Source organism: Ursus maritimus, unplaced genomic scaffold (assembly GCF_017311325.1).
Source record: "Ursus maritimus isolate PB19 unplaced genomic scaffold, ASM1731132v1 scaffold_24, whole genome shotgun sequence".
NCBI lineage: Eukaryota > Metazoa > Chordata > Mammalia > Carnivora > Ursidae > Ursus > Ursus maritimus.
Genome location: NW_024424897.1, coordinates 44,262,418 through 44,282,206, shown reverse-complemented (window position 1 = coordinate 44,282,206; position 19,789 = coordinate 44,262,418). Strand labels below are relative to the sequence as shown.

At 40.6% G+C, this 19,789-nt stretch overlaps 1 protein-coding gene and 1 pseudogene across 2 annotated transcripts in view; both read left to right on the top strand.

Moving 5' to 3' along the window:
- Positions 1-19,789, top strand: part of SMYD4 (SET and MYND domain containing 4) — a 67,354-nt gene that overhangs the window by 7,925 nt on the left and 39,640 nt on the right. For both annotated transcript variants that reach the window (XM_008695281.2, XM_008695282.2), the window contains exons 3-4: positions 13,213-13,357; positions 18,643-18,732. In XM_008695281.2, coding sequence (XP_008693503.1) covers positions 13,213-13,357; positions 18,643-18,732 — 235 coding nt within the window. The remainder of the gene's footprint in view (positions 1-13,212; positions 13,358-18,642; positions 18,733-19,789) is intronic.
- LOC103667161 lies at positions 160-1,869 on the top strand (annotated as a pseudogene).

Sequence of the window (19,789 nt, the reverse complement as noted above, 5' to 3'; positions counted from 1 at the left end):
ACGCAGTCTTTTAACCATTATGCCTACTAACCATGCAATATTTCAACAAATTAAAGGACAAAAATTGGCTTACGTATTTCTCTGTTATTCAACGTTTAAATGGTCTCTATTATTTTTCCCTGACAGATATTACGTCAAATAACCGCTGTTTTAGGAGGCCAAGGGAAGCAAGACATCGGGGACATTATGCAGCAGATAATGACCATCACCGACCAGAGCCTGGACGAGGCCCAGGCCGAGAAACACGCCCTTAACAACCACCGCATGAAGCCTGCTCTCTTTAGTGTCCTGTGTGAAATCAAGGAGAAAACCGGCCTCAGCCTTCGAAGCTCGCAAGAGGAGCCGGTGGACCCACAGCTGATGCGCCTGACAACATGCTTCCGAGAGAGGGTGTGGCTGGGCCTGAGGAGGGGGGCGGGGCGCAGCCGCAGCCAGTGCAGCCGCTGCAGCCTCCGGGGGCGGCGTGTCCCCTGACAACATCGAACAGTCCGACTATCGCAGCCGACTTGCCCAGATCGGCCGCATCTACCACTCGGAGCTGGAGAAGTATGAGCGGGCGTGTAACGAGCGCACGGCGCGAACCCGCTGCGGGAGCAGAGCCGCACTCGGCCCCCGTGGCCCCCAAGGAGAGGGAGCGCATGGTGGGCATCATCCGTCGGGAGTTCAGCGCCATCCAGATGCAGCTCAAGCAGAGCACCTGTGAGCCGTCATGATCCTGCGCTCCCGCTTCTTGGATGCCAGACGAAAACGCCGCAGCTTGAGCAAACAGGCCACTGAGGTCCTCAACGAGTATTTCTGCTCCCACCTGAGTAAGGCCTATCTTAGTGAGGAGGCTAAGGAGGGGCTTGCCAAGAAGCGCGGCAGCACTGTCTCTCCGGTCTCCAACTGGTTTGGCAACAAGCGCATTCGCTATAAGAAAAATATTGGAAAGTTCCAAGAGGAGGCAAACATCTATGCCGTCAAAACGGCCGTGTCAGTCACCCAGGGGGGCCACAGCCGCACCAGCTCCCCGACACCCCCTTCCTCTGCAGGCTCTGGCGGCTCTTTCAAACTCTCAGGATCCGGAGACGTGTCTAGGGATGCCCGGGCTCAGCGGAGATTCCCACTCTGCTTCCCAGGTGGAATCGCTCCGACACTCAGTGGGGCCAGGGGGCTAGGGGGACAACCTTGAGGGAGGCCAGATGTACAGCCCTCGGGAAATGAGGGCAAATGGTGGCTGGCAGGAGGCTGTAACCCCCTCCTCAGTGACATCTCCGACAGATGGACCAGAGCGTTCACTCTGACACTTCCACCTGATCTTGCCCCTCAGGGCCACAGGGATGGGGGCGCACAAGGCGACTCGTGAAGAGGACACAGGCATCCAGAGGACAAACCCCAAACACAGGAGAAGCACAAGACAGAGAAGGGCAAATGGGGTCATCCCTTCCCCAACGAGACTCTCTCAGTGCTGCGGGTGCTGACTACATGGCAGGGAGAATGGGGTCTCTCTCTCCCCCTTTTCTCCTTTTTTTCCAGTCTTTTTTCTCTCCCTTTCTCTCACACACAAACCATACACCCAGAATCCTGTTGTTCAGATCGCTTTCCCTTTGCTCTACCTGCCATACTGTATTCTGTTTCTGTCTCTTTCTCTGGGCTCCCCCACTGTCCCTCCCCCACCCCACTTGTCTGCTCTGGGATCTGTGGAGAAGCCAGCCCTGCCTGACCAGAGATGCCAAAACTGGGGACACAACTCTGGACAGAGGACATGGGCCATGAACTCTGCGCCTTCCCACCCCTGCCCCTCCAGATGGCTTTATTACCTCATACGCAGCTCATCTTAAACCAATAGAATCGCTCTGTGGGAAAACACACACACACAAATCATCCCACATAGAAGCATGCAGTTGCAGAAATAATGCAAGGTACTAGAAAAGATAAATATGTGACTAAATATTTTTAAAATCATTATTTAAAATAATGATAGTAATAATGTTTTATTATTACTTAGATGTTAATAAAACAATAGTTTTATTATTACTTAGTTTTATTATTATTATTATGGGACTTAGAACATTTAGAAGTGAGGCATGATAATAGACAAATAGGAAAATGGGCAAAAGGAGGTAAATTGTTTTAAGGTTCTTCTGTACAGCCTGGGAAATGGCAAAAGTACTAACTGAAGATGGTAAATAAATCAGGGATTCATTTTGTAATCCCAGGATAACCATGAAACATATATTTAAAATTTTGAGTTTTATAATAAAATCAAGTTAATTCTCCCCCTTTTCTATGTGGTAGGTATACATTCCAATGTTCTCTGCATCCTAATCCCTACAACTTACAAATGTGTTAGGTTACGTGGCAGAGAGAAATTAAGTTTGCAGATGGAATTAAGGTTGCCAATGAGCCAAGTTTGAGATAGGCAGAGTAGCCTGGGTTATCCCTGTGAGCCCAATATAATCGCAAGAACCCTTAGAAGTGGAGAAAGGAGGCAGAAGTGTTAGAGGGAGACAGAACTAGTGGAAGAATTGTCAGAGAGACGCAGCATTGCCGGTTTTGAAGGTAGAGAAAGGGAGCCACAAGCCAGAGAATATAGTCAGCCTCTGGAGACTGGAAATGGTGAGAAAACAGATTCTCCCCTGAAGCCTCTGGAAAGCAGCACATCTTTACCAACACCTTGATTTTAGCCCGTTGAGCCCCGTGACAGAACTGACACATTTTTGCTTGTTGTAAGCCACTAATTTTGTGGAAATTTGTTACAGCCCCGTGACAGAACTGACACATTTTTGCTTGTTGTAAGCCACTAATTTTGTGGAAATTTGTTACAGCAGTGACAAAAAACCAATGCGCTCCCTTGACCTCCCTAATCCACACTACTATCAGTAGTTAGACCATGACTATTTGGTTTCCCAGAGGCACACTTGCCTCCCACCAAACTATTCCTACACCCCAACAGGAATCATTTTTCAAAACAGAAATCAGATTCTATTGCTCTCACTTAAAATCTTTCAGGAGTCTTTTTTTGTTCTTATAAGAAAGACTAAATTTCTCAATACAGCCAGCAAGACATTGCAGTCAGCCCACTGCCTGTCTCCTTTGTCTCCTCTTTTCACCCCACTCCTGTTCTCAGCACATGGGCCTTCTTTCAGTTCTTGATGTGCACTCTGCTTCTTGCCACGTGGCCTTGCTCCCTGTATTCTGCCTGAAATGCTTTTCCTGGCTTCTCTCTCCTCCTGCACACGCGAATTAAATTCTGCTCATCCTTCAGGGTCAGCCAGATCTTTCCTCAGGAAGGCCTTCCCTAAGTCCCAGCTGGCTCACCTTTGTTTTTTATACGTTTACAACACTACGTAGCTTTCCTTTCTATATTTGTGTAATCATTTGCTTTCTGTCTCTTCACTACTAAACTATAAACCTCACGAAGGCAAAGATCTTGTCTGTGTCTGTCTTTCTGTAGACAAGAGCAGTGCTGTGTCCAAAACAAAACAAAAACCTGGGTATTTAATAAATACTGATCAAATGACAGTTTGGAAATAGGTATAAAGCTCTTTACCAACTGGCACATATTAATGCTCAATATGACACATAAATGAGAGCTTCATATATATACAGATATATAAACGCATACCTTTCAAGTTCAACGTTAACATCTTTACCTTTGTGCGGGCAGCTGTCAATAGTGTCTCACACGTAGCGAGGGGCTCGTGTTTTTGTTGAAACATAGTGAGCACAGCGTTGAGCCTTGGCAGTTCGGGTACTGACTAGGTACAGTTAGGGTAATAGTTGGGTTTGGGGTTTGGTTTTTTGTGGGTTTTTTGGTCTGCTTATTAGTTTTCTTTTTCACAAATGTTCACAGGATAGAAATACATTCTCATTGGATTTGAAATGATATTTAATGAAGTTTAACAGGAAAGAGTCTCCTTTATTCTTCTCATTCAGTTCCACAGACATAACCACCGTTTATTGGAGTTTTCTAGTTCTTTTTATGTATTCTCATACAATTGTAAATAAATATGCTCATATCTGTTTCTTTATCCTGTTAGACTATATTATGTGCTTTGTTCCAGGATGTGTTCTCCAATGTCACACCTTGATCTTTCTGGCAACCCTGTGATATACTTGTAGAGTTATGCCATAATGTAGTTATTCTTTCCCTGTTGAGGGGCAATTATATTACTTCCAGTTGTATTCTTACTGTTAGAAACAATGTGGCAGTGAATGATTTTTTTTTTTTTAAGATTTTATTCATTTGTCAGAGAGAGAGAACGAGCACAAGCGGGGGGAGGGGGGCGGCAGGCAGAGGGAGAAGCAAAGAGCCCAACATAGGACTCAATCCCAGAACCCTGGGATCATGACCTGAGCCGAAGGTAGATGCTTAACTGATTGAGCCATCCAGGCATCCCTGGAGTTTATTTTTGTATATGATATGAGAGAGTGTTCTAACTTTTTTTCAGATAATTTTTCTTCAGCATTTATTGAATAGTCCATTCTTTCCTTAGTGCTTCAAAATACTGTATTTATTAAAAATTAAATTCACACTTAACTCATAAATTTGCATCTAGACTCTATTTCTATGCCAAAACCAAAGGGTTTTTACTGTGACTTTATAGTATCAGAATTCTGTCAGTTTCAAGTGAAAGAAACCTAGCTCAAATTAGGAAATTTATGCACTATGAAACTAGGATATCCAAAGGCAGATCTGTTTTCAAGCACTGTTGAATCCAGGGCCTCAGATGGCATCAGATTCTGTATCTCCTCGTCTCTCAGACAAACTCTACACTTGATGGGTGTGATAAACATTGGTAGCCTAGGGCACATCCTGAACCACAAGAAACCACAAGAAAAGAGGCCATCATTCCTGAGAGTTTTGGCAGAAAAGGTCTGGATTGGACTCCAATCAACCTGATTTTGACTGCCTGGTGAATCCCTTCAACCAAAAGTTTGGGGCTTTTCTGATTGGCCGGGCCTATAGCACGTGCTCAGCCCTTTTGTGGCTTTGGGGTCTTCCCTACTTCAACCACAAGAAATGGTTTTCTCCCTGAGATTCTGTTACCAGAAGTAGAAGGAAGGAGCATTTGAAAGCATGGAAGTCTAGTATAGGTGTCGCTTTGCTGCCTGTTAGGCCAAGTTCCCACACATACACTCATTCTTTTTCAGAATGTCTTGGCTATTCTCTGTACATTTTCCCTTTGTAACTTTTGTTGGCTTGTCAAGTTCCATAAAAAATGTTGGGTTTTTGATGGGGATTCTGTTGAATTTATAGATTCATTTAGGCAGACTCGACATCTTGACAATATTAAATTTCCTCATCCAAGTAAAGGGTCTGTCATTTGCCATTTGTTTAGAACTTCTTTTATATCCTTAAGTAAAGTTTTATTGTTTTCCTTGTATAAGTCTTGCACATTCCCTCTTAGGTTTATTCTTACTTATTGTAAGTTTTTGTTATTATTATGAATAAGACTTTTTCTCCCCCAATTATATTCTAGAACTGATGATTGGTGGTATAAATAAAATACAGGAATGTTTTTCTCATCTTACAATTGGCCACCTAACCGTATTTTCACATTATTTTATTGTTCTTTTGCCAGTTCACTTGGAATTTTTAGGTAAATAGCTATATCTGCAAATAGTAATCTTCTTTTCTAATATTTTTACCCCTTACTTTATCTTGTGATTATCATAGCATTAGTTAGATCTCCAGTGCAATATTGAATAGTAACGGCCATTTAGGACATTTACCATAGGTTTATAGTACATACCCTTTTTCGGTTTAAGGAAAGTTGCCTACATTCTATCATAAATAAGTATTGAATTTTATCAGATACTTTTTCTTTTATATATTTCGGTATAACAGTCATTTTCTTTTTCTCCTTTAACCTGTTACTATAGGATTTACATTTGTAGATTTACTGAAGTTGAACTGTTTTGAAGATAAACTCTATTATCCATCATTCTTTTAATACATGGCTTGATTCAATTTTCTTTCTTTTTTTTTTTTTTAAGATTTTATTTATTTATTCAACAGAGATAGAGACAGCCAGTGAGAGAGGGAACACAAGCAGGGGGAGTGGGAGAGGAAGAAGCAGGCTCCCAGCGGAGGAGCCCGATGCGGGGCTCGATCCCATAACGCCGGGATCACGCCCTGAGCCGAAGGCAGACGCTTAACCGCTGTGCCACCCAGGCGCCCCTTGATTCAATTTTCTAATATTATTTTTTAATTTTATATCTGTGTTCATTAATTATATTAGTTTACATGTTCTTTTGTGTGTGTGTGTGTTTTTGCTCTGTCAACTCTTAGTATTTGGGTTATGGTGGCTTTGTAGCATGAATTGAAGAGCTTCCCATTTTTTCTATGCTCTGAAATAGTTCTTATAATGTAGGGATCATTTGATTCTTAAAGGCTAGTGGAAAAATCCTGTAAAAATATGTAGACTAGGTGCCTTATTAAATGGAAATATTTTTGGGACGCCTGGATGGCTCAGTTGGTTAAGTGGCTGCCTTCGGGTCAGATCATGATCTCACGGTCCTGGGATCGAGTCCCGCCTAGGGCTCCCTGCTCAGTGGGGAGCCTGCGTCTCCCTCTGCCTGCCACTCCTCCCCCTGCTTGTGCTTGCTCACCTTCTTGCTCTGACAAATAAATAAAATCTTTTTTAAAAAAATTAAATAAATGGAAATATTTTCCATTTTTAGTTGAATTTTTTATCAGAATAATATACACATAGTGCAAGAAGTCAAATAGTACTTCAGCTCTTATAAAGAAAAACAGCCACCCTTTGTCTCATTCTTCCCCGTTCCTATTCCCCAGAGGATGCTGCTTTAACTGTCTTCTGGTATTTAATTTCATATTACTAAACAGTATGCTAATACTGCTATTCTTTGAATTTTTAGCTTTAGATGTCAAATTTTGCTCTCTTAACTCCAAATTATGTGTATATACTTTGTTTTTGCCTCATCCTCATAACTATATTATAGTTTATAATGTAATATAATCAGTAGAATATACTGGTTAAACAAATAGCCATGTAAGTACTACTCCTATGAACCACGAAGTAGACTTCGAATTACATTTCACTTCTTGTACAACTCTTGTTTTCCCTGAAGTTAATAATTACCTCCATTTTAATTTTTTCCTTATATCTCTCACTGCTTCGTCCCCAGACTGCTTTACTTAGAACAAGTTAGCTCTGTAGACTTGTTTGTAAAACTATTCAGTCATAATCTAGTGACCAAAACATTTAAACTTCTAATCTCTATATGCATGCCCATTAAGTAAAAGTGTGAATTGGGCCTTTAAAGTTTAAAGCCAGGCATATCCTTTTCTTTCTTGCTGATTTACAGTCTTTGAGGAATGTTTTCCCAAAATAGGTAGCTTTTATCAGTATCGAAGTTCTTTTGAGGCAGGTGACCCTCCCCCACAATTAATAATATCTCACAGTGTCCTGGGAAATCCTAAACAGACTCATTCTCCACACTGTTTGTTTTGATTTTGTACTGATTGAACTGGCATACCTTGTGGTACCAGAAAGCAAGGAAGCACTCAAAAGTTTAATGGATTTATATAAAAAAAGAACATAAGAGCCAAACTGAAGAGGTTCCGTTCCCACTGGCCAAATTTAGGACAAATGGAGCATCAAAATGTATTATAATAATAGTTTCTAACATTGAATTATTTTACTCAAAGACATAAATAAGCAAAAGAAAGGAGGAAGCATTTGTCTTTACAGAAGAATGCCAATTAATAAATTTAGAAATAATGATAGAACTAGAAAATCACCATTTTTTTTTAAAGATTTTATTTATTTATTTGACAGAGATAGAGACAGCCAGCAAGAGAGGGAACACAGGCAGGGGGAGTGGGAGAGGAAGAAGCAGGCTCATAGCGGAGGAGCCTGATGTGGGGCTCGATCCCACAACGCCGGGATCACGCCCTGAGCCGAAGGCAGACGCTTAACCGCTGTGCCACCCAGGCGCCCCAGAAAATCACCATTTTTTAACCCAGGATAATAACTGATTGTGGCAATGGGCATCAATGGATGTTCAAACCATTAGAAGAAACACTGTTGGAACAAGTTATTTACATGGTCTCAAAGTACAGCCCGTAAATTACTTATTAAGTGCAAGGGGAAAGGTATCTTTGCATTGGAGAGATCCACAGTCACCACTTCAACCAAGCGACCAAACTTAGCCTCCAGTGGGGACTACTTGACATTATAATGTCTCCTGACTTGAAGCAATACAAGTATACAGATTTAACTATGTACTAATTTCCTTGACAAGAATTGTTTAATCTGATCCTAATCATGAGGAAGCAATGAGACAAAACCAGAGTGTGGAATATTTCCTGGCCTTGAGTCTTCAAAAAAGTCAGTCATGAAAAACAAATTATCAGACTATCTCAAGAGACTGAAGAGAAATAACAACTAAATGTAGTACATTAAAACTTTGATCCTTGGGGCGCCTGGGTGGCTCAGTCATTTCAACGACACGGACTCTTGATTTCAGCTCAGGTCACGATCTCAGGGTCCTAGTGTCACAGGATTACAGGGTTCTTGTCTCACAGACTCAAAGAATGAATCTCATGGACACAAAAGGTTGAAGTGAAGTGAAAGTTTGTTTGTTTTAGGATTTTATTTATTTATTTGACAGAGACAGCCAGCGAGAGAGGGAGCACAAGCAGGGGGAGTGGGAGAGGAAGAAGCAGGCTTCCAGTGGAGGAGCCTGATGTGGGGCTCGATCCCAGGACACCGGGATCACGCCCTGAGTCGAAGGCAGACACTTAACAACTGAGCCACCCAGGCGCCCCGAAGTGAAAGTTTATTAAGCGAAGGTGAGAGCCGAAAGGAAAGAAGAGGCTCTCTAGAGTTGAGAGGGGTCCCGGATGGGCTGCCACTGAGGGCTTTTAGCGGCAGCCTTTTATTGAGAACTGACTGGGAAGCTTGTGCCTTGAGATTCTTGTGCCGGTCTTGGTTTGAGCAAGGACTATTGGTAATACCCTCAGTGACTTAATTCTTGGAGGTTTGGTTTGGCGATATGATTGCACAGTAGCCACCAACATCGGAGGCCAGGTGATGTGTTTCTTGATCTCTCGTTTAGGCTGGCTTAGCGCTTCTGCCTGCCAGGAATAGTTTCAGAGCCCAGCCAGGGGCCCCCTACCCCTCCCTGCCTATAACTTAACCCCTTCCTTATTCACTAGGATTGAGCCCCACCTCGGGCTCTGCGCTCAGCACAGAGTCTGCTTGTCCCTCTCCCTCTGCTCTTCCCCCCACTTGCTCTATCTCTAAAATAAATAAATAAAATAAAAACAAAACAAAACAAAACTTTGATCCTGGATCAGGGCGGGGCAAAAGGAAGAACATAAAAGATATCTTAGGAATAATTGGGAAGTTTTAAATTTAAATATTTGAATTAGTGTTAATTTTTTTAGGTGTGATAATGATAGTGTGTGATATGAAGGTATAAAACGTTCTTATTCTTAGCAGAGGCCTACTGAAATGCTTAGAGGTGAACTTTCATGATGATTGTACTTACATTCAAATGGTTCAGGAAAAAGCATGTATATATGGTTGTATGGGAGTTAATAAGCTATTGTTTCTCAGCTCCAGTCTCAATCCTCTGTACTCTCTGCTGAGGCTGGAACTTGATGCTTTGCCAGTTTACTCCATGAGAGGTTTTCCCTCTGTAGGAGTCTAGAGAGAAAAGGCAAGACTGGAAGAAGAAGAAGAAACTTGGTTCTTTCTGTCTGCTCCCTAATTAGAATGCACATGAAAAGAATGAATTGGACCTTTACCTTATTCCACATACAAAAGCTAATTCAGAATAGCCCAAGGACCTAAACTTCAGCGCTAAAACTATAAAACTTTTAGAAGAAAACCTAAGGCAAAAGCTTATGACATCGGCTGGCAATATTTTCTTGGATATAACACCAAAGACACTGGCAACAAAAGAAATAATAGACAAATCGGGCTTCGTGAAAATTAGAACACTTTGTGCATAAAAAGATAATATCAGCAGAGTAAAAAGGCAGCCTACAGAGGGGCACCTGACTGGCTTAGTCGGTGGAGCATGTGACTCTTGATGTCAGGGTTGTAAGTTCAAGCCCCACAGTAGGCAGAGAGATTACTAAAAAATAAATAAATAAATAAAAAAGATTTTTAAAAAAGGCAACCCACAGAATGGGAGAAAATATTGGCAAATCACATATCTGATAAGGGATTAATATTTAGAATATATAGAGAACAACAGCAAGAGAACAAACAACCTGATTTAAAAATGGGCAAAAGGGGTACCTGGGTGGCTCAGTCTGCCTCTAGCTCAGGTCATGATCCCGGGGTCCTGGGATCAAGCCTCATATCGGGCCCCCTGCTCAGCGTGGAGTCTGCTTCTCCCTCTCCCTCTGACCCTCCGCACTGCTTGTGCTCTCACTCACTCTCTCTCTCAAATGAATAAATTTAAAAAACCTTTTAAAAAATGGGCAAAGGACTTGAATAGACATTTCTCCAAAAAGGATATATAAATGGCCAAAAAGCACATGAGAAGGTGCTCTTAACATCACCAATCACTAGGGAAATGCAAATCAAAACTACAATGAGATGGCACCTCACATTCATTAGGATGGCTACTAGGGGAAAAAAAACAGAAAAAGCACGTGTCAGTGAGGATGTGGAGAAACTGGAGTCTTTGTGCATTGCTGGTGAGAATGTAAAAGGTACAGCCACTATGGGGAACAGTATAATTCCTCAAAAAATTAGAGCTAGAGGAGCGCCTGGGTGGCTCAGTTGGTTAATCGTCTGCCTTCAGCTTGGGTCATGATCCCAGGGTCCTGGGATTGAGCCCCACATTGGGCCCCTGCTCAGTGGGGTGTCTGTTTCTCCCTCTCCCTCTCGCCCAGCTGGTTCTCTCTCTCTCTCTCTAATAAGTAAATAAAATCTTTAAAAAAATTTAAATCTAGAATTACTATATGATCCAGCAACACCCTTTTGCATTTATACCCCAAAGAATTGAAAACAGAACTTTAACAGATATTTGCACACCGATGTTCATGGCAGTATTTTTCCCAATAGCCAAAAATGGAAGCAACCCAAATGTCCATCCACAGATGAATGGATAAACAAAATTTGGCATATACATAAAATAGATTATAATGCATCCATAAAAGGAGATGAAGTTCTGGTACATGCTACAATATGGATGAGTCTGGGGAATAGTATGCTAAGTGAAATAAGCCAGGCATAAAAGGATAAATATTATATGATTCCGCTTACCTGACGTATCTAGAATAGACAAATTCATAGAGACCGAACATAGAATAGAGGTTACCAGGGGCTAGGAAGGCGGAGGAATGGGGAGTTATCTTTTAATGAGTAAGAGTTTCAGTTTGGGATGGCGACAAAGTTCTGGAAATGGATGGTGGTGGTGATTGTACAATGTTGTGAATGTACTTAATGCCACTGAACTGTGCACCTAAAAATGGCTGAAATGTAAATTTTGCCATGTGTATTTTACTACCATAAAAATTAATTAGAAAAATTGTTTTATCTCACTTCCTCAAATTTTTTATCATACTGTTCCAGAAGAAAATTTGAAATATTAAAAAAAAAAAAGATAGAACATCCATTTGCTTTTCAAAACTTTGAATCAATTACTGAGTTAACTTGGTGCCTAAAGAAAAGAATGAATTATTGCTGCTCAGTTCTTAATTGCCCTAAAGAACAATTACACAACATTGAATTTATCATCATTTTGAATTAAGATAAAGAATATCCATTGTTAGGCAAGAAGAGCTTTGCTGTTATTATTATTCACCACAATCTTTTTGTTTGAACTAGGATCTTTCAGGGTTAACCTAATTAAAAAAAAAAAAAAAAGAACAGGCTCTTTGGTGCACCAGACATGCATGGGGTATGGTCCTCATCATGTTTTGGACTGGAATAAATTTAGAACAGGCAAGCACACCTTTTGAAGATTTTATTTATTTATTTTAAAGAGAGAGTGCCAGTGGCAGGGGGCGGGGGGGCAGAAGGAGAGAGACAAGCAGACTCTGTGCTGATCCCAGAACCCAACGCAGGGCTTGATCCCAGGGCCCTGAGGTCGTGACCCGAGCTGAAATCAAGAGTTGGGACTCTTAACCAACTGAGCCACCCAGGTGCCCCAAGCACACCTCTTAAATTGAATAAAATCTTTTCTAATTTTCCTTTTTATGTTATTTGAGACTTTTCTATATTGTATTTAAGTATTAATAAAATGTTTGATATTAACTCATACGTAGTAATGTTTTGTGAAATTTCAATATTTACATACACAGATGCATCGTACTGAATCATAGGTTAAAAGATATTTCTTATTATGGGTCTTTGTAAACACAAATTTGAAAAACACTTTTCTAAACATTCTTCAGTTTTGATTTTGATTTCTTTGACCCAAGGGTTGCTTACGAGAATTCTTAGTTTTCACATCATGAATATTTTACTTTATTGCTTTACAGTCAAAGAGAATCTAGGGTATTCTATACTGTTTCTCCTTGTTGGAAGAAAGGTAGAGCCTCCGTTGCCAGCCTGTGTGTATATTTGTGTGTGTATTAGATCGACCTTGTTAATTTTATTATAATATAGAACATTTGTATACTTGCTTTTTTAGCTTTTCAGATTAATAATTTCAGAATTACTTACAAAATAGTACCAAGAATTACTGTGTGATATCCTTTGTTAAATAACAAAAAGTCAACCAAGTAAATTTTTAAAATCAAATTGGCTTGGTTAATTGATTCATAAATTGAGCAGCATCCTGGGGCGCCTGGGTGGCTCAGTTGGTTAAGCATCTGCCTTCGGCTCAGGTCGTGATCCCAGGGTCCCGGGTGGAGCCCCATATCCGGCTCCTTGCTCAGCGGGGAGCCTGCTTCTCCCTCTGCCTCTACTCATGCTTTCTGTCTGTCTCTCAAATAAATAAATCTTTTTTTAAAATGTTGAGCAGCATCCCATGTAGCAAGTAGAGGGGAGCTCCAAAGGGCTACAGAAAAGGGAAGGTTTCTAAAGGTAGAGAGAGAGTGGAAAAAGGAAATTATTAGCAGAGAATCCATATTTTAGGCAAGGTCACCCTCCCCCGTTCACATAACATGACACAGACAACCTCATGTGTCCCAGTGTTTTGCAGGTACTCACTCCCATTTCAAGTTCAGTGGTTAGGAGCTTCACTTGAAATAACAAATTTGTGCTCTTTTTTGTTTGTTTCTTCATGAAGACCTGAGGATGAGATGTTTTTGAAAAGTCTCTCTGGAGGTTACCTTGTGGGAAAGGACCCCAGCGCTCCCCCGTTCTACAGAGAAGAGGGAAACAAAAAATTTCAGAAGAAGGATTATACGGGAGCCACAGTGCTGTACTCTAAGGTAAGGTACCCCCAGCTCAGCAGGAGGGGCTGTGTTAGCAATTTCACAGGGCTTATTTCTTCAGAAGATAGAACCATCTTGCTGAATTGTGTAGCCAGTGGTTGCTTTGTTTATAACTTGTGAATTGAACTTGATAAAACTGGCAGAATTCTGGTGCTGGTTATACGGCGAAACAGCAGGTAGTTTGTATTATATGTCCTGGATTCCGTTCAGAAACTTATATTCTCAAATTCCCTCAGATACCTTGTAGTGCTGTAGGCTTATTGGACCCCTGGCCCTGCCTTGCCCGTGTCTGTCAGCTGTCACTGAACTGCGTGCCATTTTTATCTGATGACTGATGGGGCTGTTGGCTTCATAGTCCCAATCGAGCACCTCGATTTTTGGTTAGCCACAGTGTTAGTTTACAACCAGTATGACTTAGATTAAGTCTGAAAGGAAAATAAGCTCAATTGCCACAGCCTGTTTGAACTGCATTTTAGAGGTTGTCAACAGATACAGAAATACCTAGGAGATATTGTGGGTGTGGTTCCAGACTACTGCAGTAAAGCGTGTCAAGTGAATTTTTTGGTTTCCCAGTGTGTATAAGAATTGTTTACATCATACCATTGTCTGTTAAATGTGCAATAGCATGATGTCTAAAAAAATGTATACCTACCTTAATTTAAAAATACTTTATTGCTAAAAACAATACCACAATCTGAGCTTTCAGCAAGTCATCATCACTCATCCCAGCTCACCATAACAAATATAATAATGATGACAGTTTGAAATATTGCAGGAATTAACGAAATGTGACACAGAGATGCAGTGTAAGCAAATGCTGTTACACGGTGTCGATAGACTTGCTCCGTGCAGGATTGCCACAAACCTTTAGTTTGTAAACAAAACAAAACAAAACATACCTGCGAAGCACATTAAAACGAGGTGTGCCTGTATTTAAAATTAAACATCATGAACTAGATTTTGATGAGAAAAAGTGGCTTTTACCACTCTGCTGCTCTTATTGTCCTGCTTCCATGGTAGAAACTGAAACAAGACCCCAGAGAGACTTCCTTCCATAACATTTAAGAGATAAATATGGGCCTAAAGCAAGAATGAACCAATCCCTTGCACCAGGTCTGTGATCTTGTATATTAAAAGAATGAGTGTGAATTTGAAGAGCGTATCCCTACTCTGCATCTTTAACAGGGCTAAGCATAATGTTTGGAATTAGTTTTCCAACAACTGTCGGACTTAGAACAGCCTCTGTACGGGTGTCTGGGTGGCTCAGTCGTTAAGCATCTGCCTTCAGCTCAGGTCATGATCCCCGGATCCTGGAATTGAGCCCCACATCGGGCTCCCTGCTTGGTGGGAAGCCTGCTTCTCTCTCTCCCCCTCCCCTTGCTTGTGTTCCCTCTCTTGCTGTCTCTGTCTGTCAAATAAATAAAATCTTAAAAAAAAAAAAAAAGAACAGCCTCTGTAAGGGATAAAAGCCCTGCTTTGTAATGTTATAACGTATTTAGTGGAATACTCTGAGCATTAGTGAATGCTGAAGACTTAAGATTCACTAGATGTAATGATATACTAATAAATGACTTAATAGCTCTTTTTCAGAGCTAATCTCTTCAACCTTATGCATGTATATCAGAAATGTGATCCCATTGGAAGCTGTTCAAGGAAAACAAGTAAAAAGTGAAATCAGACAAAAAATTAAGGTTTGCTCTGGATGTGGAGGGAGATGAGCCTTCCTATTTCATGAAGCTAGTATTTGGTGATTATGGTACTTTGCAATTTTCTACAAAGCAGCTGTTTTCTTTCTTTTTTAAAATAATATTTGTTGTTTTTATCTGATTATAAAAGTACTATATTTTGTAATTTACTTGGAAAATAGAGAGAAGCATAAGGAGTAAAAAAATCACATAATCAATGATAGGCACTGTTAACATTTTTGCTTATATCCATCCAGACACTTTTTCCTCCGAAAATATGTTTTTCTTTTACAAAATTGGGATAATGCTGCACTTACTGTTTTGTAATCTGCTTTTTTCCCTCAACAATTTATTGTGACCATTTTCTCGTGTTATTAAATTTTCCACTAGCACATGATTTTTTACAGCTAGCTTAGTGTTCATTACAGAGAACTATACTTGATTAACATCGCCTAATGTTGGCAAATTGCTTGGTATTGTAAAGCTACAAAGGAGCGTCTTTCTATGTAAATATTTCTACATATCTGATTGTTTTCTTAGGATAAATTCCTAGAAGAGCAATTGCTGGGTCATTTGAATGTATTTCTTCAAGGCCTTTGGTACTTGATGCTGAGTTGTTGTCTAAGAAAGAACTAGTTAACAACCCTCCTAGTAAAGTATGGGAACGTCCATTTCTCTATATCCTTAGCAATACTAGTTATTAAGATTTTGTTATTACTTTATCTATTTATTTATGTTTAAAGATTTTATTTATTTGGGAGAGAGAGTGAGTGCACAAGCAGTGGGCGAAGGCAGAGGGAAAGGGAGAAGCTGACTTCCCGCTGAGCAGGGAGCCCGATGCAGGGCTCAATCCCAGGACCCTGGGATCACAGCCTGAGCTGAAGGCAGACGTTTAACTGACTGAGCCACCCAGGTGCCCCTCTATTTATTTTTGAATAGGAAATATGTTTACATTGTTTGAATTCAAAAGGTACAAGAGTATATATACAATATAGTCTATTTCTTCTGTCCCCTCGCCACCTCTTTACCCAACACCAGAAGCTAGCACTGTTGAATGTATCTTTCCAAGGGCACCTGGGTGGCTCAGTCATTTAAGCCTCTGACTCTCGATTTCAGCTCAGGTCATGATCTCAGGGTCCTGATGTTTCAGGGTCTTAAGATCAAGCCCCACCTCGGGCTCCTTTCTCAGTGCTAAGCAAGGAGTCTGCTGCAGTCTCTCCCTCTGCACCTCCTCCGGCTCACATGCTCCCTCTCTAAAGTAAATAAGTAAATTTTTTTTTTTTTGTATCTTCCCAGAGATACTTTCGCATATATAAATGAATACAAATACTCTCGTTCCTGCACACCCAACACTTTTTATGTAAATAACATTCTATATATACTGTTCAGCTCCTTGCTTTTTTCACTTAATAGTATCTTGAAGATCATCCTACGTCAGTACATTAAGAGCTTCCTTATTCTTTTCTTATAGCTACATGATATTCCATAAAACGGACGTATAGTTTATGTAATCAGTGTCTTATAGATCTATGTGTAATTGATCTAAGTTGTTTCCTATCTTTTGCTGTTCCAGACAACCCTGTGTTGAGAAACTTTGCATATGTTATTTTGCACATATCTTTAGGGTAAAGGCTTCTATCGGTAGGATAAATTCTAGAAGAATTGCTGATGTGATGGAGAGATAAATGATATGGATATATACGAAATACACATACATATTGCTAACTTGCCCTTCATAATCATGAAGCCAACTTACACTCCCACTAGCAACATATGAGAATGCCCGTTTTCCCACTCCTTGGCAACTCAGTGTGCTATCAGTTTTATTTATCTTTGCCAGTCTGATAGGTAAAAAATAGTATCTCAGTAGACTTGGGATTTTTTTTTTTCAATTTATCAGATAAAAACTTTTTTTATTGTGATAAAATATACACTACATAAAATGTTCCATTTTAACCATTTTTAAGTATATAGTGCAGTGGCATTAAGTACATTCTCAGTGTTGTGCAACCATCATCATTTTATATTTCCAGAACATTCTCATCAACCCAAACTCTATGCCCATTAAACAAACAGTAACTCTCCACAGCCCCTCCCCCCTCACCTCAGACAACCTCTGTTCTACTTTCTGTCTCTAGGGTACTGCCAATTTCAGGTGCCTCATGCAAGTGAAATCGTACGATATTTGTTCTTTTGTTTCTGGCTTATTTCCCTCAGCATAATGTTTTCAAGATCCAGTAGAGTTTTCATTTGCATTTTGCTGATTACAAATGAAGTTGAGCATTTTTTCATATGTTTACGAGCCATTTGTATTTCCCGTTAGAACTATCTGTTCCTGTTATTTGCTTATTTTCCTATTGAACTATTGGTCATCTTATTGAGCCGTAGGAACTAATCATAAAGTAAAGAAATGAGCCCTTTGCCTGTGATATGAGTCGCAGATATTTTTTCCAGTTCAAGTTTGCCTTTTGATACTGCTTTTATTGGTTTTTGCTGTAAAGAAATGTTTTATATAGTCAAATTTATTTACCTCTTATGACTTCTGGGTTTTGTGTCATAGTTAGAAAGGGATTCCTCACTCCAACATTACTTTAGATTATTCCTATAGATTCTTCTAGTGCTCTGAGAGTTTCATTTTTTATATTAAGATTTTGATCCATTTGGAATTTATCATAATGAAAGGTTTATCATAAATAGAGAGCCAACTTTATCTTCAGTGGCTACCTACTTGTCACAATACTTTTATTGAATAATCCCTATCTTTTCTTCAGTGATTTGAGATGCTGCCTTTATGATAATTATTCATCCCTGCCAATTTGGTGGTAGAAAAAAAGGAAACTTTGTGTACTTTCGTTTTCATATATTTTGCAATCCACAAATGAATTAGCTATTTGTTTTCTAAGAAATAAGTATCATTAGCGTTTCTTCTGTGAATATCCATTTGTGCCACTCACCCTTTGTTATGTGCAGGATTGTGCTTGCAAAGTTTCCTCCGTTTCCATTTACCTTCAGTATTGTTTGTGGCTGAAGCTGTGTCTGATGCTGCTGTCTTCAGAGTGCTTGGACTATTTATCTCCTCACTTAATCTTCCCAGCTTTGCTCTAAGGTGGTTAAAAGTGAAGCTGAAGCACAAAGAGATCCACTACCGTTACCAATTTCAGGCCATCTTTCGTAGTATAGCCCTTATTATCTGAAAAAAAAGTGTACTTTTTTAAAAGATTTTATTTATTTATTTGTCAGAGAGAGAGAGCGCGTGCTCACGCGCGCACACACACACTTTGCACAAGCCAGGGAGCGGCAGGCAGAGGGAGAAGCAGACTCCCTGCTGAGCAGGATGCGGGGCTCCATCCCAGAACCCTGGGATCATGACCTGAGCTTAAGCAGACTCTTAACATGAGCCTCAAGATGGAGCCACCCAGGCGTCCCCCACAAAAGAGCTTTAAAAACGCTAGTTTTCAGTGCACCTGGCTGGCTCAGTAGGTGGAGCATGTGACTCTTGATCTTGGGTCATGAGTTCCAGCCCCATGTTGGGGGTAGAAATTATTTTTTAAAATGCCAGTTTTCATTTATGTTTTTAACTGGTTGATTGTTTTGCAGGGAATATCGCATGCAAGGCCTCACACTGCAGACATTTCACTGTGTTATGCCAATCGGTCTGCGGCCCTCTTCTACCTGGATGAGTATGAAGTGAGTATCGGGGTGCCTGGTGTGATGGGAGAGGATCTGTAGGGGGTTCACTGGAAGACTAGACCTTCAGCTCCGCGCCTACCTTAGAGCACTAAAACTGGGCCCTGCTTCAGCTGGTTGAGTTGGAAGAAAATTGGTATCCTCCCAAATTTGTTCTTTCCGCTGCTTCATTTTACCTATCACAGGTGATCATGTGGGTCATATTGGTTGACAGGAGTCATGGCACACGGCACGGGGCCATGGACTATATCCAGTGGGTCAGCAGTTCTCAGTGTCAAGATCAGCTATGAGATATGTTGCTAATAATACTTTAGGTTCCAAGTGTTTGCAAACTATTTACTTGTTTGTTTGTTTCTTAATAAGTGGAGCATGTTCAAGATTATCCCTGCAGTAATATGACTCACCTTCAATGCGAATTTTGAATGGGCAAGTAAAAGTTGCACGGAAGTGCCTGTGTATGTCTGTGAGGGAGTGGGCTTGATATGAGTGGCTTTGTTCTCATTCTCCGATTGAGGGCTAAAGCCAAGCTCTCAAATGTCATTTTGGTACATCCATTTTGGAATTCCACAGAAATTTTAAAATATGCCCTAGAATTAAGAACTAGTTGAATAATCACAGGTTCACACTTATTGCCCTTGGAACTGAAAGAGACGAACAAGGGGGGCGCCTGGGTGGCTCAGTCGGTTGAGCGTCTGACTCTTGATTTCAGCTCAGATCATGATCTCAGGATCCTGAGATTGAGCCCCACATTGGGCTCTGCGCTGGGGCGTGGAGCCTGCTTAAGATTCTCTCTCTCCCACTTCCTTTGCCCCTCCCCCCTGCCCTCCCCCTCTCTCTCTCTCTAAAAATAAAATAAAAGAGGCGAGCAAGAATTTAACTCTAGGCCCTAAGCAAGAAAGTCCTAGACAATTGAGGACAACAATTGGAAGAACTTGTGAAATATTTAACCCTTTATAACCTCCCTGTATTGGTTATTTCTATTTCCCTTCTTGTAGCAGCGATTATCATACATTAAACACATACACTCTTTTCAGCACTTTAGGTATATTACGTTATT